This window comes from Bacillus rossius, chromosome 1 (assembly GCF_032445375.1).
Source record: "Bacillus rossius redtenbacheri isolate Brsri chromosome 1, Brsri_v3, whole genome shotgun sequence".
Lineage (NCBI taxonomy): Eukaryota > Metazoa > Arthropoda > Insecta > Phasmatodea > Bacillidae > Bacillus > Bacillus rossius.
In genome coordinates, this window is record NC_086330.1 from 202,149,769 (window position 1) to 202,175,946 (window position 26,178).

Here is a 26,178-nt window from a genome sequence, read left to right on the forward strand (position 1 = left end):
AAAAAAATCACATACATTATGCAAATCTAATCCACATCAAGCTGCACAAGAAAATAAGAAAATATTTTTTAGATTGTGTGAGTTTTGGCATCTCTCTTTTAAAAAATGTTTGTTCAAGTGTCGATATCTAAATAATTTTGTTTGTATTATTTAATTTTGAAAATTAGTCATAATATCTAAGAATAATTATGAAACATCTACATTTAAATATCAACATTTTTCTGTTTTATTCTTAACATTATAGTACACAATAATCACTTAAAAATAAAAAGTAACTTATTAAATCTGACAACCATAAAATTAAAAGGCACTCGTAATGTGTACAACTACCTTACAAAACCTCTGTATAAAAATAATAATATATTACAACATTTAAAAACTTTTTAGACACTAATTTAAATAATGTTTTAAACTTCACTAAAGTTGCTACAAATATGAAGAATAAATTTAAAAAAATTAAACATACTGGTTATAAGAAAAAAAATTATATTAAAAAAAATATTTTTGCACAAAGCACACAAACTGTTAACTTAAACATGATAGATAAGATAAGTCATAACATTTTCCCACAAATCACTCACAATAGACACATTCAATTAAATGTCCAAATTTAATTTCTGTTCAGAGTACAAAATACAGCACACTACCGTTAAGGTACAGCAAAATCCTCTTTTGAAATTATTAATGTTTGATGAACTTAACAAGGAAAACTTCTAAAATAGGTTAAATTACTTAAATTATGTGTGTGTTGCAAAAATGACTGATTTTTCTTACAAACAAATTTTTATTTTAAGGCTCTTTTATGTAAAAATATAAATAGTGAATTAAATATAAAATACTAACTTCACATAACCTGCAACTAAATGAATAACTAGTTGTGATTTCTGAAATGTAATAAAAAAATAAAATTACAGGAAAAATAATTTAATTTGCATGGATAGATGGATGTTGCAGGATTAATTTTAATAAATAAATATGATTATTTTAAAAGTTTTAAAAAAGATCAAAAGATATGCTGTTAAAAAAAACTATCCTACGATAACAATGACTCACTTCTATATACAGTAAAACTCACTTAAGACGTTCCTGCGTAACACGTTTTCCCGTTTATTAAGTTCAAAAAATTATTCCCTTGATCACTTCCATATATCCCTATGTTAATATTTCCCTTTCATAACGTTTGTCTTTATATTTGCTTCCCGCATATAACGTTCAGCGTTTGTGGGAAAAAAATAAAATAATATCGTTTATCTTTAAGCTTTTGAACAATTTTTAACGTTAATTTTAAAAATTTACATATTTCCAAACCTTTAATACCGCATTGGTCCGAATATAAGGCGGCCATTTTTACATAAACGAGATGCGAAAATTGCGAGACGCCTTATTTTCGCACCCAAGACGTCAGCACCGCAAACATTAGTTCCAAGCTGAAAGCTACAGTAGAAACATTGTTAAACAAAATGTTCACGATTTTTTATATTAACTAAAACTTCGTTACCTCACACGGGGAAAACGATAAATCCACCCAATATTGCAGTAATTCACAATTGTTTAAAGTTGAAAATTAAAATATTTGTTCTTGAGTAAAAATGTGAATGTTGAAGCATCTCAAAATGGCAACCTTTTATTACAAAATTCATATTTGTACTTTGTGTACAATCGCGTGTTAACATTTACAGTAATTTAATTTCAGATTTTTAACGGAAATATTTGTACTAAAATATCACAACTATTTTCAGAACAATTGTTTACGTTTACAAACAGAAAATGTTATGAACATTTCGGATGTAATGTTTGGAAATTTACGGCTGCCAACTGTCTTTCCACAATATTTGTTTGTTGTAAAATGAACATTGCCGAACACGCACGAAGACACCATATTTACAGGAATTTGGTACGTTGCTTCAAAAGCTATTTTAATAATTTCACAGTAATCCACTCTTTATTTATGTAAAAACATTTCAAACAACATAATTATCATAGATTATTCTTTAAAATTCATAGGACAGAGACTCTCTGTCAGAGAGTAATATGAACAAATATTCGTGGTCACGTCACCAAAGTTATTCATGGCCGTATGCTTCACCATGGCAGCTAGCCACTTGTTTTGTTCCGGCAAGTTGCATTCTTTGTTTGCTTTGTTACGTTTAACACACTACTAAATATATTAATACGTAGCTTAAGTGAAACGGAAAGTTAAATGCGGTATATATAAATGCAAAAAGGGTTTATCAACACAAAACGTATGTCTCATGAATTTTCACATTAAATTCTACCAAAATTATTTTTACTTTTGTTTGGCCTCCTGAAACTGCAGGTCGCCTTATATTCGGGCCAATACGGTAGTTAATTTGAACAGAACAAGACCGTCGAAAAATCTGCGCCTGACGCCACACGCTGTTCTATCTGTGAGCCATTTCGAGTGACAAATGAGAAACGTGCACGATCGTCGAAACCTGCGCCGCACGCCACACGCTGTTACTTGTGTATATTTCGACGAATCATATGCCTGCGTTTGTTTGGTCTGAGAGGCTGTTCCACTTGCAGAACATTTTCCCCATTCGTGGCTTAACTGACGAATGAGAAACGCCAACAATCTTCGAAACCTGTGCCGCACGCCGCACGACCAATCACCTGCTTGCATTCTCAGGGACTAGAGGCTGTTCCATCAGTACACCAATTTTCCAATTGAAGTCACGTGACGAAAACAAAGTAAACCATATACCGCCAGCTATTACTTTCTTTGAATTATTTGCGTATATTTCTTAAAATAATAAATGTTAGTTATTGCTTTTTTTGCTAGTGTTTTGATAATACTAATTTTAATGTGCTTATTAAATTAAATACAGTTTTAATAATTCAATTTACTGATAAAAAATATGTCATTAGTTATTCCGTTATTCCAGCATGCCAATGATAGTAAGTGCATTTGAGTAAAATAGATTTTTACGTTGGAAATTACTTTTCCCTTTTAAGCATCCAGTCCCTTGAAAAACTTCTTAGCAGGGTTTTACTGTATATAAAGTGGATAAAAGTAATCAAAAATTTGAATTAAATAAAACTTCAGGATCATAACTTATTTTTTACTTAATGGGCAAATTTCAGATTTGAATTACACATTCAAAAACACTAGTCATCTATACCAATGTGACTTTCTTTACAGCAACTTACACTTACAATTTCTCTAATTCTGATACCACTATTGATTTCTACAAACATAATGAAAACTTAATATCAAAACCGAATAAAATTTTGTAGCAGTGTAAAGTTGTATGAGTGAGTTGCTACAATCAATGCAGAAAGATTTTAGGTCACGTCAGAGACCAACTGAGTCTCACTATGCCTAGCACACACCTGGTGCATGAAACAGGTCTCATCTCTTTTACTGCTTATGGAAAAATGTGAGCTTTTTAAAAAATGAATATTGAGGTTCTAACAAGTATGCATGTTCTGGCAGTTGAACAATTAACAATAAGAGCTTAGCTAAAATGACTAATGAGAGAGTAAAAATTAGACAGCTATGTGCAGCCGCCAACAGAAGTATGTCACAGTGATTGATTGAGGTAATATTCAAACAGTGCGATAACACACTGGGTATCTCACAAATAAAATTATAAAAAAAAATATTTGGAAGTATGACATTCTCTATAAAATGGATTTTAAAGATGACTAATCCATATGCAGTTAACCCTTCTTAAGATATTATTAAAGGGGTAAAAATAGTTATGTCAAAATTTCCCAAGAAACACTCATTATTTCTGTGAGCTCTCTCTTTGGAATACATAACTTTGATGTATAACCTGATAAATACGCCAAAAATAGAGTCATCCATAAATATGGCTTTGGAACACTGCTTCATCCGAGCAGTGTTCCTATTGACCAAGCCTACATTTAACAGAGATGGAAACCCATAGAGGTGGCATTATTTCATTCTCTATTTTAAGGTTTGAGTAAGCATTCTTATTGTGCCATAGGAATTGTCGTTCATGCCCAATCGGTCTGGGACACAGACTTGGAAAGAAACAGACTAAGCGTTAACATGTAACCATCACTTTCAACTGGTAATTACAAAACAATATACGTACCAGTATCTTTACAAAAATAGGGATAAAAATAAAAAGTTATTAAAAAATGTTAATAATTTTTAATCCCTGAAATTTTTTTACTTCTAATAGTATACTTTGAATTAAATTTAGACTCAAATTTTTTTTTGACTATTTTTTGTATGTTTAGAAATGTTTAATTTACAAAACATGTGTTTCAGCCAATAATTAAAGTTTTACGAACTTGTTTGAAGCTTAAGTCTGAGATTTTTATTTAAGTCTCTTCTAATCATGAACAATTTCAGTACATAATTTATTGAAATAAATTTGTGCTTAAAGTAACTTTAGGAATTTGAATTTATTTTTTTCTTCTCAAGTAGAGACTCTCTCAAGTAGAGACTCAACCATCCATTTTAACCATCATTGTATTGAAAACAAACTTTCACAAACTCTGAAATTTGTTTAAACTTTGACAGTCCATTCAAAACATTTTATTGAGGTGACTGAAGGCAGTTGGCAGTGACATATATTTTTGGGACCCAACAACTAAAATAAAATTTTTCGTTCTTACGCTCAGTTTCTTAAATCAGATCAGTGGCTGACGTGAGCTAAATAAACCCACTCACTAATTTTTTTTCAGTAGAGGAATTACCAGACAAAATATTTCTGAGCACTTGCTTCATTGAAATAAACATAAGAATGAATTTCAAGCCAAAACTTTCACCAGGGATTTCAAAACAACAGTTCTGTGGTGTTACAGAAAACAGGATAAATCAGATTGTTTGTCAAGATTTTTCAGTAGAGGTCGAAAGAAAGTCGATTATTTTAAGAATAGGACTTTGATTGAACATATTTATAATAAGTTTACTTGGATGATGTATGTATGGCAAGATGCAAAGACATGACTCCTGATCTATAATAATTCTGAAATCATCTTGGTGCCTTCTAGAAATGGTGACAGTGAAAGCCTCAGTGTTGCTCGTCGTCATCGAAGGTGTGGAAGTAGCGGAAGTCCTCACCCCCCGAGTCGTCCGACTCGTAGTCAGAGCCGGCGGGCTGATGGAGGGTGGCGGGAGGCGAGGTCTGCGGCAAGCGCACGTTGGACAGCAGGTCGCGCATGGCGTCCACCAGTGAAGTGACGCTCTGCTGCAACTCCAGGGCAGCTGCCCCTCCGCCTCCCTCCGCCACCACCTCCGCCCTGCGCACACCACACCAGCCTAGGAAATCAACCAACTAAAAATAATCTCAGCATTTGCCTCCAGAGATTTTGAGGGATCCCAAAAAATCAAATTCAAGATGGACAGAACAAAATTTGAACCCCGGCCCTCCCAAATTCAACTTCAAAATTTGATCAATGCATCATTTTGCTTGGTTCACCGGCAACAAGCCTAATCGGTGCAGCAGTTAATTGTGAGAATCGATGAAACACTCACAAAGATTTTTTTTTTATCCATAGGCTCAATCTGTTATACAGTCCATTTGCTCCATTTTACATTATCTCCTTTCCCCCTTCTTAAATTTACACAAATAAGAAAACTACAGTAAAACCAGTAAGAAAAATATACACAAATATGAAGCTACCATATTTGAAACCAGGGTTCCTGAGAAACTAGATCCTCCAGGGCCTGTGTTTTACATTACTCTACCTACTTTACTAATAATAAACTGCCTTTCACTGTAGTTTTAAGTCAATAAATAATTACATAGTTATATAAAAAATTTTCACATTGAGAGCATTAATTTTATCTTTACCTATTGTATTTCTCAAATAAATAAATTAATAAACACATATTATTTTTCTCTTGTAAAGTTCAGTATGTGTGTACACTATACAAAGTTCTGTCTAAATACTGTCTCATCATTTTTGACATCAGCAAATTTTAGTTATTTTTGGTGTGACTGATGCTCTTTTTTTTTTTTTTTTGTAATTTTCATATTTTTTGCCCATTATTGAAGTTTCGTATGGAAAACAATGTAACCAGCAATGACGTATATTCAAAATAACATCTTGAATCAATCTGCATCATTGCTAAAATCATTCAATGAACCTATAAAATATTTCTAATAATTAATATTTATAAAAACCACAAAATATAAATATTGTTACGAAACATGAGCAGGGCCACGGCACGCTGTCTCGGCGGTGTTAACCTGACACCTGGCAGCTGTGCAGTTCCACAAGCTGTCGATGTGTGTCTCGAGATTTCTGGCGTCAGGTCGGTGCGGAGTGACGCGACTGGCCCCAGCCGCGCTTGCGACTTCTAGAAGTGGCGCCTGGGCCTATATAAGCCCAGGACGCTGGCCTCCGAGGCAGTTGGGAGTTGAGCTGGGAAATCAGTTCCGGGGCGAATTACGGGCGATAGTGCAGCGGGTCGGCGGAGTTCCTGGGTGAGCGAGTTTCTCGGCGATAGTTGGGTGGTGAGAGTGCCGCAGGTGCGGCGAGTCCCGAGCGAAGCGTCGAGCGGATCCTCGGCGAAGGGAAGTGCGACGGCGGCGACGGAGTCCCTAAACGGAGACCCACGAGGGGTGCTGCGGCGAGAGTTGTGCCAGAGGTGCGGCCCAGCGAGGTGTGCGGTGTGTAAGAACGAGTGACTGGGGAATAAAGATTAAGTATAATTGATTATTAGGCATTTTTAGAAGATTATTTGTTAGTGATGTAAATATTGGCAATCAATAAAACTGTGTAGTAAAATCTTTAATTGGGCTATCCAATTACGAACCCAGTAGTTTTTCCCACAATAAATATTTTTTTCATATTTAATAATTCGTAACAATATAATATATTGAAGTGTTTTGTATAGCGTAGGACTTTGATTATTAAGCTGTCAGCCCCTCCCTTCCTAAATAGCCCAGGAAACAAAATTTCTAACCTCTAAAAAATTTGTCCAAAGCTGAATTTTTGCATAGTGGTAGAATATACTATCCATACTAATATTATAAATGCAAATGAGAGTTTGTTTGTATGTTTGGATGTTTGTTACTCAAAAAAGCAAAAATGGCTAAACGGATTTAAATGAAATTTGGCCTACAGCTAGCTCATAACTTATATTAATACATGGACCACATATTAATATGAAATTCCATCCCTAAGGGAGTGAAAAAGTGATTAATTTTAAACAGAAAAAAATTTTTAGGTCATAGTTATACAAATAGTGAGTGAGTGTCATTTCTCTATGTCCGCCACACATCATACATATAGTAAGGTTTCATATTATTCTCCATGGTGAGACCAGTCCGCTTAGCGGAGCTCGCAGCGGCTAGCAAAATAAAGGCATTAATAACAGTTTAGTTCTTAACTTTGTCAATAGATAAGAGTTGCCTTGAATTTTAAACGTGCCATCGTTTGATGCGTTTGTCATGTCTTGTATTTTCATTTGTTTGTGCCGTATGCGTTCCTATACCATTCTTCCAATTGAGATGAAATTTTGATGAGTTATTCACATGCCCGCGAAGGTCTCTGAGAGGGTACAACAATATTTGGAGCACAAATTGTTTCAACAAATGTGTGTATTTCATATAGTTTAGCAGCAGTTAGTGTTTTAAGTGTATGAATGCATACGCATTACAGAATTGAAATAATTAAACAGAAACAGCGATAATTCACAGAATTGAACTGAATGAAATACAAACAGAGACATTTCAGTTTGTGTGTGATATAAACAATAGGTAGTCCGAGAGTCATTTCAACAAAAATGTTTATTTCATATTATATGGCTGCACTTTGTCTGTTTTCGTTGTATAAGTGCGCACGCATGACACAATTTAATTAAATATTAAAGAGACATAGAGATAGAGTGATAGATATAGAGTGAGATAGGGGTGATTTACACTTTGTTAGGCTGGTGTACGCCATGTAGTTAAACTTTGCGGCAGTGGACTGAGGCACATATTCTCAGGGACCTATCTGATATTTTGCCAGTCTAATGTGGACGTTAGCAGCCCGTATGACATTTCTCTCGCCTGCAGTCACGTCCCGGGTTTGTAATATTAATTCCCTGCATGACTAAAATCGCATAGAGCAGCTTCTGGCCTGCAAGCTCTATTTCTTAGCGGCCTGCTGAGACTAGCTAGTCTCGGCACGAACGAGTCTCCCGTAGACGCTCGTACCCAGCCATCTCTGCGCTTTCCTGTCCACCCTCCCCTCTCTCTCCACCCCTCTGGTTCGCAGAATTTATCCAAGATCATTGCCCTGTGGTGAACCCCGCCAAGGCGGTGGCCTACTCCAAGGACATTCTCCCTTGCCCTAAAGAGCCCCCCCCACGACATCTAGTGGCAGAAACTGTAATGTCTTATCTTGGCGCCAGCTCATGGAGCTGACGCCTGCGACACCTGTGGGCAAGCTTGTTAACTCCCCCCTTATGTCCCCTTTAGGCCACCAGAGTGCACCACCAGCTACACCATAAGGCCCTATGCTTCCTCCTCGCGGCCTGTAATAGTCAATTGTATGTTGCTTTCTGTACCTGACGGTAGAGACCGCAGCAGTCGCCCTTTGGCGCAAACAACTTAAGTCGTGCTTACGACCACTTCGGGCACCTCCGGATATGTTCGGTCCAAAGCCGAACATTCCCCCTCCTTTTCCCTAGGGCCCTAGCGCCAGTTTTAATTAGGAGCTTTATCCGCCATCGCGACTGTGTACTCTGACTTCGGCTACTTACCGCGTCTCTCGGCGTCCTATGTTAAGCGACTTTACTTCAGCAACAACGTACTCGTTCGAATCAAGAATGTAGTCATCTGTCTTAAGGGATGTGATCCCAGCTAAAAATTTCAGTAGCTAGTCAGTAGGAACATTTAGACAAGTCATGTCTTAGTTAAAATTTTATTAATTTTTTTATTTCATTTATCGATGATTTCTGTCACGTCATCCGCGCTATTTTCGGTCCGTGCCATTTGGATGTCGGCGCGAGACATCTTCTGAGCCCTGGAGCTACACCCTGTTTGGTGAGTGACTTCGATCTTTTTCCTTCCCGAATTCCCGTTTGTTGGCCTTTGCGCCGACTGTGTTTGACTGTCTGGAAGCAGGTCTAATTCGTTTGAAATTTGGCTTGTGTTTCAGACAGGGTCCAACAGTTGGGTGCCAAAATTACACCCATCATGTTGTGCAGCACCTCCAGCTGCTTTCCCCCCTAAGAAGAGTTTTCCTCCCGGCCCGACGTCATCCTTTGAAGACCCGGGTGATATGAGAACTATATTTTCCCCTTACATATAATGAACTAAATTAATTGAATGCATACCAGCGAACAGTGCCTTAAGAACTTAATCGACGAGAATATGTAAATTCAATGAGACTGTTATTTAGGTAATCATCACAAGAATCTAATAAGGTGGAATATTTCAATTTTTTTGTTCTGTGATGATGTTTAATTAATATAAATTGTTTTAAATGATTTTGGGGCGGCCCCTTATTTTTGTTACTTGTTAATATCTTTTATTGCAATGCCAAAACAAAACCTATTTAAATAAAATAGGGAACCTATAGACCAAGCTACTTATGTAGTGTTTATTTATTTTTCATATTCCTTAATCTATTTAAATGATCCATTAGCTCCCAAGTTGCTTGTGTGCAGGGAGTATAAATTTGTCTTGTTCACCACCTCGTGCCCCCTCTGGTACACTTGTGTTTTTTTTCTATAATTTTGCCCAGCTGTTTCCTAGGTTTTTATTATCAAATTAAAATGATATAATTTTAGGGCACGAGGGGCGTTACAATATTACCATGTCGGGGTAAAATGTATTAATTATTTTTTATTATAATGCTATTGAAGGACAATTTGAATGACTATGCATAACCAATAAAAATATATAAACAAAAAGTACACAACTACATGAAAGGTTAACTGTGTAGTAATTTTCTTCCGCCATTTTCTGGTAATGATTTCTCCCATTTCAAAAATGACAAAAGTAATTAATGCTTTTCCAATACTCCAAGAATTTTATTTTATTTTAAAAGTGTAAAATATTATATAACTTCTATTACATATTCTGTAAAAAGATAATATTATACTGCCAAGAAGATACAATATTAAATACTTTAGCATTGCTATGTACAGTGTGAAAAGCAATAGTATAGAGACAAGATTTTTGGGTTTTATTTCAAAGCTAAATTAGTTTACCTATAACTAGGGGTATGCACTTTACGTGTTTATTTGTTCACAGAATTCGAGATTATTTTTCTGGAAAATTGGTGTTATTTTTCTCTGAAAGGGAGGTTATTTTGACTACCAAAATGGATAAGAGTAATACCAATTTCATATCTCAAGTGTCGTGAAAATTGTTTTAACACTTAATACACACCAAATACTAACTACTTAATATTAAAAAAGACAACATTAAAAAGGTATAATTGAAACTGAATGTCCAGTATTTGGAGAAGTATGAAGTCATTTCTCAATTCTTATTTAAATACTTACTGTACTCACTGAATTGTTCACTTCAAACCATTGGCAAACTGGGATCTTACTGCTTTAAAATTATTATAACACTTAATCAACACTGAAAACACTATTTAAAATGAAAGTTAACTTAAAATAAATGAATATCAATTAAAAATAACACAGTAAGTAGGCTACACTCAAATCTTCAAAAGAAAATATGGCCATTGTTGCAAGTTTTTATTCTGTGAGTGTTGTTCTTCTATCCGTCAACACTGTATTGTACGAAGACAAGAACCGTTCACAGTCAACATTGGAACAAGGGAACCAAATCACTTCGAAACACTTGGTCGCAAAATCTGGCCTCGTTAATTTCACAACTCTCAAAAGCTGTGAGAATGACTGGGCGATTACTTTCTGAAAACTGCTGGTTCAGTGCCGCTTGCAACTGACAGAAACCTGAAGTTATTTCTTCAGTATCCAAGTAAATCCAAAAATATTTCATTATATTTTCAACCAGGCTTGGGTATACTGTTGCTAAGATGATATATTTTGGATCCAATACTTAAAGGTGTTCAAACATTTTTTTGCTGGGATCCTGTGCCATTAAAGAAGTTAACTTTGCTTGGGCTTGTGAAACTATTCTTTGAAGTGACAGTTTTGCTTCTGCTGCCTTAGTTGGGGCAAGAGACTCTAGTACACTTTGGGTGTTATCAAAGTAAACACCATTTGAAACAGCTGTGTAGCATTCTTTGAGATGCTCCAGTTCACCATGTAGCAAATGTGAAGTTGGATATGATGAACCCTCCAACTTTAGCATCAAATCCACAAATTCTCTTCTAGGAAACTTGCGTACAGGTGTCGCCTCTTCCTAGTATTCAAAAAATGTTCTTTACCTTAAAAACTGTAAGATTCAGCTCGGACAGTTCTTTGATCCACCAACAAGATTGAGTTTATATGGCCAGCACTGCACATACTGTAAATGATCGCCAACAATGATTTCCAAAGCTTTGCTGCACTTGACCATGTACCTTGCAGAGTCTGTAACTAAGGATCTCACATTGTCATATTTGATGTCGTACTTATGCAAGGAATCAACAATTGCTCTTGTGCATGTAGTTGCATTAGCTGCAGCTAAAAAATTTAAACCATCCACAAAAATTTGTGGCTTATGTGCAGTTTCATGTTTCGGCACTCGTAAAATAGTAAAAATATATTTTTCTTTACCTAATAATTATTTTATATTGAGTCTTATAATGTTTGCTTGTGTTTGATTACATTTTAAACTTAATTTAATTTTTTTTCATTTAATTTTATTAATGATATTTACTTTAAATTTTGTATTATATTCCATTAAGGACACAATTCTATTTTTAGTTTGGCTTCAGTCAAAGCCTTCCATTTCCTCGCCGGATGTCCTGCGCCAGTCTGAGTAGCGCCCGCCAGTCCGCTGAGTCCCGGCGTGCTTCCCACGTGATTGTCAGCAGTTGCTTGCAGTTTCCCCTCGCTTCTTCACGTCATTTCATATATAAAATCTGTACTCTTGACCTTTTTTGTTCCCTGGAGCATTTTTTAGTACCGTCCACGCAACCTGGTGGCAGTTCGGTAAGCTTCCGATGCTCCTTTGTTTCATTATTACTTACCCGCTTCGTCCGTTGTTCTCGGCATTCGCCAAGATGGCTCCAGTCAGTGATGGTGGTTGATTGATGTACTTATTTCCACCATAGTTTTTTTTAGACATCTCACGTAGAATTATAGAAGTGATGTTTTTATTTGGTTTTCTACGATGAAGTGAAGTTCAGTGGAATTTTCTTCAGCCTCCGATTTCGGTAAGTCACGAGAAAGCATGAGAGAGTGTGAGTGTATTTTTTTTGTTGTTGCCTTTTTAGATTTAATATTTGTTTTTCTGCAACCTTATGTTGCAGGAAGTTAACGTTTTGGATCCTCTTCAAGTCCTTTACGTTCTTCACGTTTTGGGTTATTCTTTAACCTGGCTTCTAAAATATATTGAATTGAATCTACGTCCTTGTCGGCCCGGGAAGCATGGTTCTGCGCCGGCTGCTGTACAAGTTTTCGTCTTGAAACTGTCACGGATATTTCTCATCTTCAGCTAAGTCCTTCCTTTTTTTATGAATTTTTATTATTACTTGTCGTCCAAACGTTTCGTCACCTAACGCTTACAAATGAAAAAGACTTTCGTCGCCTAATGTTGGGCAAAAGATTTTAATTACCTAATGTTTCCAAAAGATTTTAATTACTTAAATTAAGTATTTTTGTATAATGTTTTGTTTTGTTCCTGAAAAAGTTTTAAATCTACATTTAAAGTTATAGACTCAATTAGTAAAATCTTAATTATGGATATAACATTATTTTTAAATCTGTTATAAAAACTAAATAACTAATATCAAGTAATTTTTAACATTATTATCCTGTAATTTGGATGCACCCTAGGTTTACTATTGATAACCAATATTCAATTTTAATGTGAATTTTATGACTTTTTTGTTTACCCCTTCTGATGAGTCATTTTTTTTGTTTAGCTTTAAATGTACAGTAAACTCTTGAACTCTCTTAAACACTAATAGATGAAGATACGTATGTTGTTGTCATTTATTAAGCTAAGTTCCTCTGGACTTACGTTATTATAATTGATGAGGTGTATTCTGTTGAGAGGCTGGTTCATCCTGACACGTTTCCAGTAAAGCATTTTACTTACATAAACAAATAATTTTATAATATCAATATTAATTTCATTATAATTTGGTAGCAGTAACAGCAAATCAACTAATAATTAATAAACAACCAGTCGTCACTCTTATCAAAATCATCAACAAAAAAATGAAATAAAACAACAAACACACATCTTCCCATACAATCTGTCGTTTCAACACAAAACACATCCACTCGTTTCTCTTTCAGGACTCTCTTTAGGTCTTCTACTCGCTGGTGTGCCAAGTCTTCCACACATTTTTCTCTCAAAGTACGTGCATTTGGCAAATCACCAGCTCCTTCTATGTACTTATGGAGCCATTTCTTAATGTTGGGATTATCAAGTTTTTGTAAAGGTATATTTGCTTTAATGAAAGCCTCTGTGGTGTCCTTGATGAAGTTAGTCTTGAAATCTGTCTTATTTGCGATGTTACTGAAAGATGCTGATATGGAACACTGCCGTTTTACACTTTGCTCAGCAACACTTTCTGTTGCACTTTTCTTATGTTTTTCACTGCCAATATGCTTCACACACGAGTCTTTGCGGTACCATGTCACAGACACATTACAAAAACGACAGAAAATGGTTTTATCATCGCTTGCATTCAAACTGTGTTGTGAAAACTCTCCGGCCCGTTGTTTGGCAGTCACTACAGGTTTCGGCATTTTTGTCAACAAAAGTAATTACGGTAAATATACACATTGTTTTAAAAAAATATTTATTACTTCGGATAAGTATGTAGGCCTACGCCACGTTAAGTATTAGAGCACAACTACCACGCCACGCAAGTTCAATTCATACCGTTTACAAGTTTGTCATATTCAACCACGCGCGGGCATGGCCGTAAACAGCTTTGTTTTGTTGCGACTTCGTGTGAGTGTGCGTGAGCATGACAGCGCCCGCAGCGAGTAACTACGTGTTGTGTAGCTACTGCGTATTTGTTTGATGTTTTGTGTACAAGTGTATCAAACTCTACTCACGTCTTTGTTTACATCGTTCAATTTATTCAAAACATTCAATTTCGCCTCTATACATGTTTACACCGTTTTTCTTACCATAAATACTAAAACATCGTCACATGTTCGCGTGTGAGAGGAAGCAGCGCATCGTACTCTAGTTGAATTATGCTGGCCGTGATGTGTTTACTAATTCTGCACCAGGTTAGGCCTACGTTACGTACTTTGTCAGAAGTACTTATTTTTAGCATAGTTTAATCAAACAGTTATGGATATCGGGTTTATTTGTTTTCAAACGTTAAGATTCGTGTAAAAATAGTATCCTATAATGTGGATATTGAGTTTATTCATTTTAAAATGTTATAATTCACGTAAAAATGATTTTATTTCAAATTCTTGATTATTGGCTTTACAATGTCAATATTCGCGTAAAAAATTGTTTTATCGCAAATGCGAATTTTGCATACCCCTACCTATAACACATGATACATATTTGTGTTATTGTCTACGTCATCCGGGGTGAGATTGGTCCTGCAGGGTGACATTGTTCCACTTAGGGTAATTTCTTATATATTTTTACCAGGACACAGTCAGTGGGAAATTTTGGGTTGTAGGGGCTTTAATTTGTTCTAGCATATATGTTGGTTACACTGCCATAGCTTTTTTGAGTTTCAGGAAGATTTCACTAGGAGCAGCACTAATTTGTTTTGAGTTGATATATTTTAGGCGGGAACAACAGCTGATAACTTTCACATTAGAGACTAGCAACGAAAGTGGCAAAAATTCTGGTAAGTACATATTTAGTATGCTAATAAAGCATCGGGAAGTATTTAAATAGTTAAAAATCAATATTTGCCAATAATTAAAATAATTAATGACAAGTCAATTTTTAAGTAAAAAAGGGGTGACTTTGGTCCTGGAACAAAGTCACCCCATTTTACAGTTAACTAGTTAAAATGTAAATTGTAACTAATAATTAATTCAAAACAAGCCAGTTTGTCTTTTTTTACTAAAGTTTCTAAATAGGAATGGATTTTTTTCTTTGTTTCAGGGTATAATGCCTAGAAAGGACAAACTTGTGGTTGAATCTCGTCCCTATATAAGCTATAAGACTGAAACACTGGAAAAATGCATAGAAGACATCAGATGTAATGGAATTTCTCAACGCAAAGCTTCTAAGGATTATGGTATTCCTCGCAGTACAATAATAAACAAGTTGAAAGGTCAGCTAAGCTCTGTAATTGGTGGGCCAACAGTGTTTACTCAGCAGGAAGAGGAGGGTTTTGCAAACCATGTGTTGAAACTTGCAGTCACTGAAAAGGACTTAAGATTCTGTGTCAACAATTATTTAGTCAAGACCGGCAGAGTTGTCCCGAAATTTAAAAATAATATGCCAGGAGCAGATTGGGTTAAATTGTTTTTAGAACGACATCCCATTCTCACAACTCAAACATAAAGAATATGAGCTGCTGTCAGCAAAGAAATGATTGAAGAATACCTAGACAATTTGGCGAAAGAAGTTGAAAATGTACCACCAACACATATATGGAATTTTGATTAAAAAAACCTGCGAGATGATCCTGGTCTAAAAAATGTCATTTTCCGCAGAGGGACCAAGTATTAAGAGCATATATGTAACCCAACAAAATCGTCTACATCAGTAATGTTTGCAGGCAGTGGGGAACTGATGCCACCGTATGTCGTGTATAAGGGAGAACATTTGTGGGACACCTGGACACTAAATGGACCCAAATATGGTCATTACAATAGAACTAGCAGTGGGTGTTCGACAATTCCACATTTGAGGACTGGTTTATGAAAGTAATAGTTGGTGACAATCTTGCTTCCCACATTAGTGAAACAGTTCTTCAAGCATGTGCAGATTTTAATATTCGTTTCATATGTCTGCCACCCAATTCTACAAATGTCACACAGCCATTAGCTGTAGCGGTATTTATACCGGTAAAACTGGCCTGGCGAAAAATTCTAGCAGAATGGAGAGATACCGAGAGTGTAAGCAGAATGTTTGGAATCCCAAAATATATATTCCCTTCTCTTCTAAAGAAGTTAATTAAAGATATCTCTCCTAATGTGAAGCTAAATCTGATTTCATGATTCAGGAAATGTAGCATCCATCTAATTAACAAGCAAGAACTATTGGCCAGATATCAAAGCCTTGAAGAGGTGGACATGAATACCATAGGCAATGCATTTCTGAAACACTTCCTGGAGCAACGTAAGGACATCGAAGGAGTAAAAACTGGAAAGCAAAGGAAGAAGAAACTCTAAGTGTGCCTGCTGGACAAAGCATTACAATTGAAGATTTGAGAAATGAGCCTGAACCTGAAAATTCAAAGAGAAAACCTGGACGTCCTAAACTACCAGTCGTTTTGGCTGAAAGTGATGCCTCAGGTGAAACCGAAGAAATGGATCTGGGATCCGATAAATTGAGTGAGACATTCAGTGAAAAAGATAATGAAGACTCATATCAAAAAACTTCATCATATTTGACTTTTCATCAGAAGAAAGAGTTGATATGATTTCATAACTGTTCGTTACAATGGTTAAGAGAATCCCGGGATTATCCAGAGACTACCTTCTGATGACGAAAAAGGACCAACTGTTAGTTGCATGGAGAAGTCTGTGAAAAGTTGGAAATGGCCGAAGAATGAAGATTCTCTACAATGTGAATGGGAGGATGTAATAAGAAAAATTGCACCTCCTAAACTTCTAAGTAAAAGGGAATTCTCCAGTGTGCCAGAATTAAATTCTTACTATGTAGGATTTTAATAGATCCACAACTTGTCCGTAGATAGTGAAAAAAACTCAATTTAAAATGTTCAATTTTTGTTTTAAACGTTAAGTTGGTGACAGTAACTGTATTTGTGAATATTTATTAACTGTTTGTTATTCTAAAATAATGTTTTGTCATGTGGCCATTTTTAACGCATATACAGTAAACTCTCGATTATCTGGGCCTGGATTATCCGGTTTTCGGGTTATCCGTGCTTGATTTTTTTATGAAGTTGTAAAAAAAATGACGGGGGTGTAGCTACGCCGCGACTGCGCTGCGCTTTTTTTTTTTTTTTTTTTACTGCTGTGTCAGAAAGCTATTTACCTGACCCTTCAGACCCTCAAAAAGGAATGCCTTGACTGCTGCTTCCGGCTCAACTCCCTCCCCCCCCCCCCCTCTCTTTTCAAGCGTTTTTTTCACAGCGCCCCGCCACGCTAAAAAAAAAGGTCCCTCTACCTCTTTTACCTTCCCACACTCATGACAAATGTGTTTTACATTATCACAGTAATGTTCAGAACTTTAATGATATTATATTAATAAAAGTGAATTCTTTGTGTGGCGCATCTCAACATAGCGGCGCTATCCCTGGTTCCTCCACACAACTAGACAAAGGAAATTTTGTGAGAAAGCTCAGACGCTATTGGAATATTGCATCATTAAAACCTGTAAAGCTACACAAGAAGAGTGCTTCAGTAACACAATTGGAGGGGGAGGGCTTCTTGAAACCGCCGAGCGAGAGAGAGAGACAGAAAGAGAAAGGGAGCATGTTGTTCACCACCAGACACCCCTTCTTCCCCCCACACCCGCAACCAACAACAGTCTTCATTCTTTCATGGTCCACAGCCCCGGCGCCAGCATAGCCACGGCCCTCTCTCGCTTTGAAGCCTTTGTTTACTGCGTGGACCTTTTTTTCCTTCCAACTAACGGTATTATTCCTTGTTTGAAGATGCCATTTAAATCACTCTTTCTTACGAAAGAGCCAACAAGGAAGCACTCGTAATAACCAGATTAGTTTAGGATTACTATTTATTAAGTCAAACTGACGGTGCATTTCAAAACTCTCGTAACTTCGAAGGTCTCGTAGTATCCCATACTCGTAGTTATGACTGTAAAGTGCATCCTAATTTTATTAGGCGGATTTAACAAGAAACAATATCTTGCCGCGCGAGGTAGAAAAATAAAATGCAATAGCTGGAAGGGGGGGAAAAAAGGTGTTTAATATTGTGCTGTGGTTCAGACACTTATGTTGTAGTGACCCCGGATAATAGGTCGTTAAAAGGGTGGAGGGAGATGCTGAGTTGGGACTGCCGCGCCGCTCTCCCTCCCGTAGCAATAAAGGGGACAGGAGAAGGATGGCGGCAACACAGTGCCAGTATTGTTTACGGTCCAATAAGCTGGTACACGGTATACAAAGCCTTTGCTCGTACTCATAGAATTCTACTGAAGAGACACTCTTTTGTCAGTAAATACACCATTTTTAAGTGGTGAAACAGATTATCCGTTTTTTTTTTTTATGGGCATTCAATTATCCGGGCATCGGAAGGTCCCAATTAACACGGATAATCGAGAGTTTACTGTATTTAAATCTAAATATTAGTTCCTGAGATATTCCTTTCTTTGATAAAAGCCAGTCTTGTCGAGTGCAAGGGGTGACATTGCTCCAGAACAGAATATCAACCTATGAAAATAGTATTCACAAGACGGACCAAAGTCACCCCAAACCTGGGTGAGATTGTTCCACATTTTCAAAAAAATATATTTTAAAATATATGTTACATACTTGTTTATGTTAATCATGCTATATTCCTGAATAACACAATTAACATTTTACTAATTTTTAAAATATTTTTCCTGTATTCTTTGTCTGTTACAACAGCTGCAACGTAAATACGTAACACCATAAAATGGACCAATCTCACCCCGGATGACGGTATATAAAAATTTGTTATTATTATACAACATGTATAATATTGAATAAATATGACACTAATATACATTGTAAAGTTTATTTAAATGAAATAATGTTTATTTTGACGGATCTGAAGCATGCACTTCCCTTGTCTCTCCCACGCGACCTAGCGATTTCCTCCCCTCAATAATTTTCTTCCTCCCCTCAGTTGCTTGTCTTGATAGGATTCCCTTTACACCTCCTCCTTCCACCCCTTTTGTGGTCTCCCTCCACTGCACTAGCGCCCTCTGTGTTTTTTGGATGTTATGTAAGTCCATGTCGGGCCTGGTCTCTGGTCCTTCGGGGGCGGTCAGAGAGTCATGTGGGTCGGGTCAGGTCAGGTCAGTATCGGCAATGGCGAATAAATTGCACACAGTAAACAGTAAGTACTTGCACGAAATGGCTGTGCCTTACCTGACATTGTTTGTTAAGCCCCTAGTTTGCTAAAGTAAAGAGCCATATGAATATACAGTCAAACCTCTCTGAAACGACCCTTTACGGTTCCTAGGAATAGGGTCTTAATAGAGGAGGGGTTGTAATAGATGTTCTCCGAAATTTTCAGTTGATTTCACCCCCCCCCCCCCCTTCCTTTTCCAAACCGCTACACGCTAAGATACCAGCCATACAATGGCAGGATGCTGTCACTCACAATGCTAGACGGCTTTGCTTTAAACCCACTTCAACCTTCATGACAAGTCCGTTGCCCTACAGGCCACCTCTAAAGAAAATATGTCAAAAGACAGCTTATTTTTACTGGTTAGTTTACATGTACGTTTTCTACTTGCCGTAGTTAAATACACTAGAACCCCGATGTCATGAACCCCGGATTTAACGAAGCAGTGATTTTACGAATACTTTCTCGGGAACCGTCAAAACATTGGACATTTTGACCAAAATATGAAAATCAGAAAAAAATTAAAAACAAAATGAAATGAAAGATCATTAATAATCTGTTAATTTTTACACACAGTGTATTTTTGTGTCGGCTTTGATACTTACAAAAATGTTCATGTAAGAATAACAAAAAAATAATGGGACATTTCCTGTAAAAATATGGCAGCTGTAGGTTCTGCCATGCGAGTGGGCGCACACGAAGCTCGGCCGGCTGGCTGGCGGCAGCGGCTTCATGACTCATAAGCTCACCCCTCCCTCCCCTCGATCACATTCTTCAAGGCTAGCTCATCCCTCCCAGACACACAAACCATCTAGTGTCCTCCCTTATAACAAACACCCCAACTTCGCTCTCCTTTCAAAAACCTTCAGTGAGAAAATGCTCATTTCACCCTTCCTTCTCCCGTAAAATTGGGCTATTATGAATGGGGTACTAAAGTGGTGAGGGAGGGGTAGGATCGTTGTAAATATTTTCGGACCCCTCCCTCCCCTACAAACACGCCCAAAAAAAAGTATGTCAAAATATGTCACTTTTCACACCAAGTTAGATTTCAGTCATCTCTGGCAAGGAATTTACAAGCTTTCAAACTTAAATATAAATGTATTTTAATAGCAAGGGTCCTATGAAAAGGAATATACCGAATAAAATCAAGCTGCTGTCACCAAACACAGCATAAAACGGCCCAATGCGTGGGCACTTCGTTATTGCTCGCGCGAGAGGCGAGACGTGGAATGTTAGAAGAAAGATAAATGCGGGGGAGACAGACGGCAGCCAGTGTGTTTCCTGTGTGGGAATAAGTGGCGTAGCATTTTTTTTTATGCCGGGTGAAGCAACCTTTTTCTGTCAACCCACGGGAAAAGATAATTGCTTGAGCTGTCAAAATAAACATCGCTGCTGCAGTTAAACAAGTCGAGGCGGGCGTGCACCCAGTCGGTCGCTGTGTATATCTACTTGAAAAACATAACATCTCAATTCATAACAAGATTCCTTATAACCTACACGTATTTTCGGATGTTTTTCAGCCTGATCCATGCAAGTTCTTTAGCCACGTTTTGAATGAAAACAACTGGCGGGCCAGCGTTGTGCCCTGTTTTGCGGACACACAAAGCTTTTATCAATTTGCTGACAGTTTTAATATATTTTTACTCTCCTCATTAAAATGAAGCAGATAACGTGATTGTTAACAAGTACAAGCAGCATCCGAGATCGGCCGCAACACATGGTATGGGGAGAGGGTGAGCAAGGGCGAGCGAGCGGCCGACTATCATATTCACATGCTGCGGCCGGAGGGTTTTTCCTGCATTGAAGGGACGTGGAATGGGGGTTGTCAAGCTCTGACAGCGGTCGACAGGAAGTGGTATCTATTTTTACATTTGCGCTACCTACAGCAGTACCGCACTCGGCAAGAGAAACCTAGTAACACGCTACTCACCACAAGAAAACTATTTTCTGTACGATTTTCTTCCGATTTTCGGCAATTTTTTCACGGTTCCTCGAAATCGGGTTGTAATAGAGAGGTGGTCGCAATAAATGGGGTCGCAACAAAAAGGTTTTACTGTACTTGAATATGGGCTATAACATCTAGTGCCTCGCCGATCGGCGTACTGTTAGCCTGTGTGGTTTGCATGCCCACTTGTTCCCTGTAATCACTTTTGGCTGGTTTGCGTGATTAATGTTAACGTCTGAGAAGCCACACCGGCATAGGCCACCTCTAATTTATTGTGGGCCCTTAATGGTGGGCTTAAGTGTGTGTTTTGTTGTTTGGTTTGTTACCCCCAGTAATGCCTTATGCATCACTTGCTGTGCGGGCCTATACTGTGTTAGGGCTAGGTTTAACTGCCTCTCTACTGCCGCCCTAGTTGTAGTCAACGCGTCGTCTCATGTTTTTAATTGTTTGTAAGTTCTGTCATTTCATTTGTTGCATTTTGCATTTAAATTTGTGTGCTCCTGCATGCCTTAAGTTAGCATTACACGAGGTGTAAGACTTACGTGTTACGTTGGCTGCGTCATGTCATATGAGTATACTTTGCATGTTTGATACAAACAATTCATATAACAGCAGCATGTTTAATCAATAATGTATTTGCATTACCCCCATTGGGCATATATATCATTTGTGTAACGCCCAGAGGTAGCATGTGTGTTTTTTAATAAAGGCCCTAATGATAAGGCTAGAATTTGTAGCACGTTGGCTTGAAATCATAAGGTGTTGTAAGCCTGATATACACGCTCAACTTTTTGTGACAGAAATTGTACCAAGTATTAATTCATGTGTTGTGCACCTGCATTTTTGTACCTGCATTAATATTGCATGTTACCTAATGAGATTTATAAAATAAATTATCTTTTCATAGACCTGGACTTCCCTAACTCAAATGAATACACTCACAGCTCTCTACATTCCCTATTGGAAGGGAATACCTATTTTATGTTACAGGTTCATTCTCTTGTGTTTTCGTTCTAGACACTCAACATTGCAGCTTCCTCGGATTATCATTCAACCAAGCTGCAAATACATAATGCAATTTTACAATAAATAATTTGTTATTATCATGACTAGGCCACACATTTTTTGGAATAAAAAATATATCACCCAGTTTTTGTGTGTTTGAAAAATGTAGGGATGTCAGAATGTAAAAATGAGTTAAAATATAGTAAAGTAAAATTTAATCTTGTACATCCATTCTGATTATATATTTTGGTTCAAACATCATGCTGAATAAAATGCATTCACTGAATTTAATATATTAAGAAAATGTAATTTTGTAATTTGAGTTAAGTTTTAAAATGCTGATTTATTTCATGCTAATTATTTGGTGAAGTATGATGTATTAAATTGCATTTGGGTGTTATATGATTCATTGACATACTTTTCAGCATTTTTTGGTTATCACAATTTACAGCGGAACCCCTGAATTACACTTTTCAAAGGGAAAACTGAAAATGGTGTTATTTGGGGGAAAGTGTAATTGAGGGGAAAGTAAAATTTTACTAAAAACTTCATGAAGATATGTATAATTCTTTAAGTCAACGCTTGCTGTAATAAAGTTTTACAACAATAACTATAGGTATTATTTTTGTTTGTATTTAACTTGAGTGGTTAATGGCAATCTCAAAACTTAAGTAAAAATATGTTATAGGCCTAACATTTAACAACTTGATATTTTAAATTTAAACATTTTCAATTTTCGACATACCCTTCTCAGCTGTTAGACGTACGTACCGTAGCCATGGCATCATTATGTAATACAAAGGTATAGTGTAAACACACCATCTAGTACTGTATACTGTAGTAGTACACTAAAAAACTAAAAAAGAAACATCAATCACTGCCTCCTAAAAAAGTCAGATATTTTACTTTGACATTTAGACTTGATACTGACACCCTCAAAGTGAGTTTGCACTTTATTCAAGTGATGAAACACCTCATCACTTCCAGAGACACTGGCTAAATAGCTTCTCACAGTGTCCAAAGCTTGTAGTGCCTTACTGTGGCTGCACGCTGGTACTGGCTCATCCTCGTCATCCTCCTCTTCCACGTCTTCTTTGTCCTGCAAATGCTGGTCAATAATGTCATCCAGTGTTTGCACTTCTGAAGTGACCACAGCAGCAGCAGCAGCAGCAGCAGCAGTAGTAGTGACACCAGGACTGAGTGTCTCCCACTCTGAAGGCTGAACCTGTAGTGTGTTGGCTGCCTCTGGCTGGGCTGCCTCTGGCTGGGTTGCAGCAACTTCACCTTCAGTTAAAAATCCAGCCTTCTTGAAGCAGTTTATGATCGTGTCAGACTTGACTTCTGACCATTCCCACGCTATATAATACAGAGCAGTTAGAACACTGATATGCATTGTGGATGGATCCTCTCCTGAATCCAGCATTGTAATGGCCTTCTGCACAAGTCGCTTCCTATACTTCAACAAACAAGGGGTTGAAGTTCACTTATGCAGTTTGCAGGGAAGAAAGCTATTTTTACTAGAGGTCGGCGGGTACCCGTCTTTCTGGGTATTTTTCGGGTAGTTAAATTACCCGTGGCTCGGGTCGGGCACTTTTTATACCCGAAAATTTTCGGGTCGGATGTCTAATAAAGAAAAAAAAAATCTTGGTTAACTTGCCGTTGCCGTGTCCTGCTGCCACGGGAAATGACCTGCCGTGTCTATATATAATGCTGAACACACAATATATTTGCTCAAATAAAAAAAAAAATACCGTGGGTACTTTTAAGTCTAGATAAAATTAGCTAGTAGGCCTAAAAACATAGTGAAAAACGTAACGTTTATAGTCGGCAATGAACATTTTAAATCGCAAAATATACATATTTTAAAACATGGAAAGTTGTTTTTATTTCTAAACATGTAATAATTTAAATCTAGGCGTGTAAAAGTCCTAGTAATTATAGCAGCAGACAATCTAAAATGCACGAGGGAAAAACGTAAACTCACGAATGTATAAACGTAACAGGAATGTCGGAAATATTACGTGGCTGCTTGTCTGATACTGTTTTTATGTCACAACTTAGCCGAAAAATACTGGTACGAGACATAAACTTCACTAGATAAAATGAGCGGAGTCTTGGTAACTGTTTTATACGTATTTTATAATTTCGGAAGTATTGTACAGTTGACGCATATTTTTTATACTAACCATTTATTTCTGGGGATCGTAAATAATTAATTATTGGTATCAAGACATCAAGATGGACGTAAACTTGAACACGTCACGGCAGCGAGAAAACTGGTGCGTATACCAATAAACTGGTATTAGAACTGGACATAACTGGTACACGGGAGGTGGAGCTTATATTTTTTTCCGCTAAGCTCGCATCTATTGGCTGGCTGCTGATGGAAGGTCACGAGTCTGGGCGGAGCGTACTGCGCATGCGCAGCTCAGAGAACAGAGAGAGCCAGCCGGCGGCCACGCCGCGCCGTAGCAACAGCTGATCGAGTACAATGACCTTTCTCCGCGCACGGCGCGCTATTGACGGTAATTTACATCAATTTGCCGCCCCCCTTTTTTTTAATTTTTAATATTTTTAGTGTGGCGAAATGCGTATGTCTAAAGTAGCCCGTATTGTTCTGAACGCTACAGGATGCGACTGTATTTTAATTTCCTAACTTTAACGTTCTTACAATTTTTCATATGCAATTTTTTTTTTCTCTCGAAAATCTGTACTTACGACCGAGGTTGTTACGCCCCTCGTGCATCAAAGTTGAATTATTTTAAATTAATTAAAAAGAGCCTTGGAAACTTGCTGGGTAAGAAAAATAAGAAAATTAAGTAATTGACCAGAGGTGGCACGAGGTGGAGAACAAGATAATTTGGATCTCCCTGACACAAGCAACTTGGGAGGAGTATGGATCTTTTAAGGGAAGAAGGTATATCTTAATAAATTAACACTACACAAGTAGCTTGGTCTATAGGTTCCCTGGTTTATTATTAAGGAATTTTGTGTTCGTATTATTCAAACCTGACAATAAAAATCTTAGTAAATAACAAAGTTAAAGGGGGCGCCCCAGGAGTAATTAAAACAGTACATGTTACACCTTAGCAAAAATTATTACATAATTAAAATTTAAAAATTGCACCAAATTTGAATGTCCCAACAATTACATCGCTGATTAGTTTTGTTGATTCTACATATTCTTGAGGAAAGCACTGTTCGCTGGTAGGCTATTCATTTGATTTATGTAGTTCGTAGCTAGAAAGTGGGGGGGGGGGGGGGGATGTTGATTTCACATTACCACCCGGGTCTTCAAAAAATAACGTCGGGTCGCGGAAACCTCTCTTCTAACGTGACCCGCAGTGGAGGTGCAGGACCACGAGCTGGGAGCGATTTCTCTCTCCAGCACTTCGACCCTGTCTGAAACCCAAATCAAATTCAAAACGAATTAGACTTGCTTCCAGACAGTCCTATACCGTCGGCGCAAAAGGCCAACAAACGGGAAAGGGGGGGGGGAAAAGAAAAAAAATTACTCACCAACCAGGGTGTAGAGTTCGGAGCTCACTAGGTGTCTCGCGCCATCAGGATGCCGCGGACCGAGAAATCAGGATGCGCGGACGAAACCGGAATTTTTAGAATTAAATAAGAAGAAATAAAAAATTAACTACGCATGACTTTTCTAAAAACTACCTCTGCCTGGCTACTGTACAAACGGGATCACATCCCTTAAGCAAACTGACTACATTCTCGTGCACGCGAAAATCACCGTTCCCGCAAAAAGCCTCTTAGCGCAGAGGACGTACGTGAGACGAGGTCAGTAGCCGAGGTCAGAGGGCTGAGTGCCCCGCAATCGGCCAAAACCCCTAATTAAATCGGGCGGTAAGGCCCCGGGTCAAAGGAGGGGGTAGGTTCGGTTCTAAGCCGAAAATTTCCGAAGGAGTCCGAGGCGGTCGTGGCAACAACACGACATGCGCGCTCTCTACCGGACCGAAACGAAAACAAAGAACAATCGACTTCTCCGGGCCGCGAGAGG

The 26,178-nt window shown here is 37.5% G+C and overlaps 1 protein-coding gene across 2 annotated transcripts in view; it reads right to left on the reverse strand.

Moving 5' to 3' along the window:
- Positions 1–202: 202 nt before the first annotated feature.
- Positions 203–26,178, reverse strand: part of LOC134527243 (ribosome quality control complex subunit TCF25) — a 361,743-nt gene continuing 335,767 nt past the window's right edge. For both annotated transcript variants that reach the window (XM_063359741.1, XM_063359742.1), the window contains one exon: positions 203–5,241. In XM_063359741.1, coding sequence (XP_063215811.1) covers positions 5,013–5,241 — 229 coding nt within the window. In that variant the 3' untranslated portion in view covers positions 203–5,012. The remainder of the gene's footprint in view (positions 5,242–26,178) is intronic.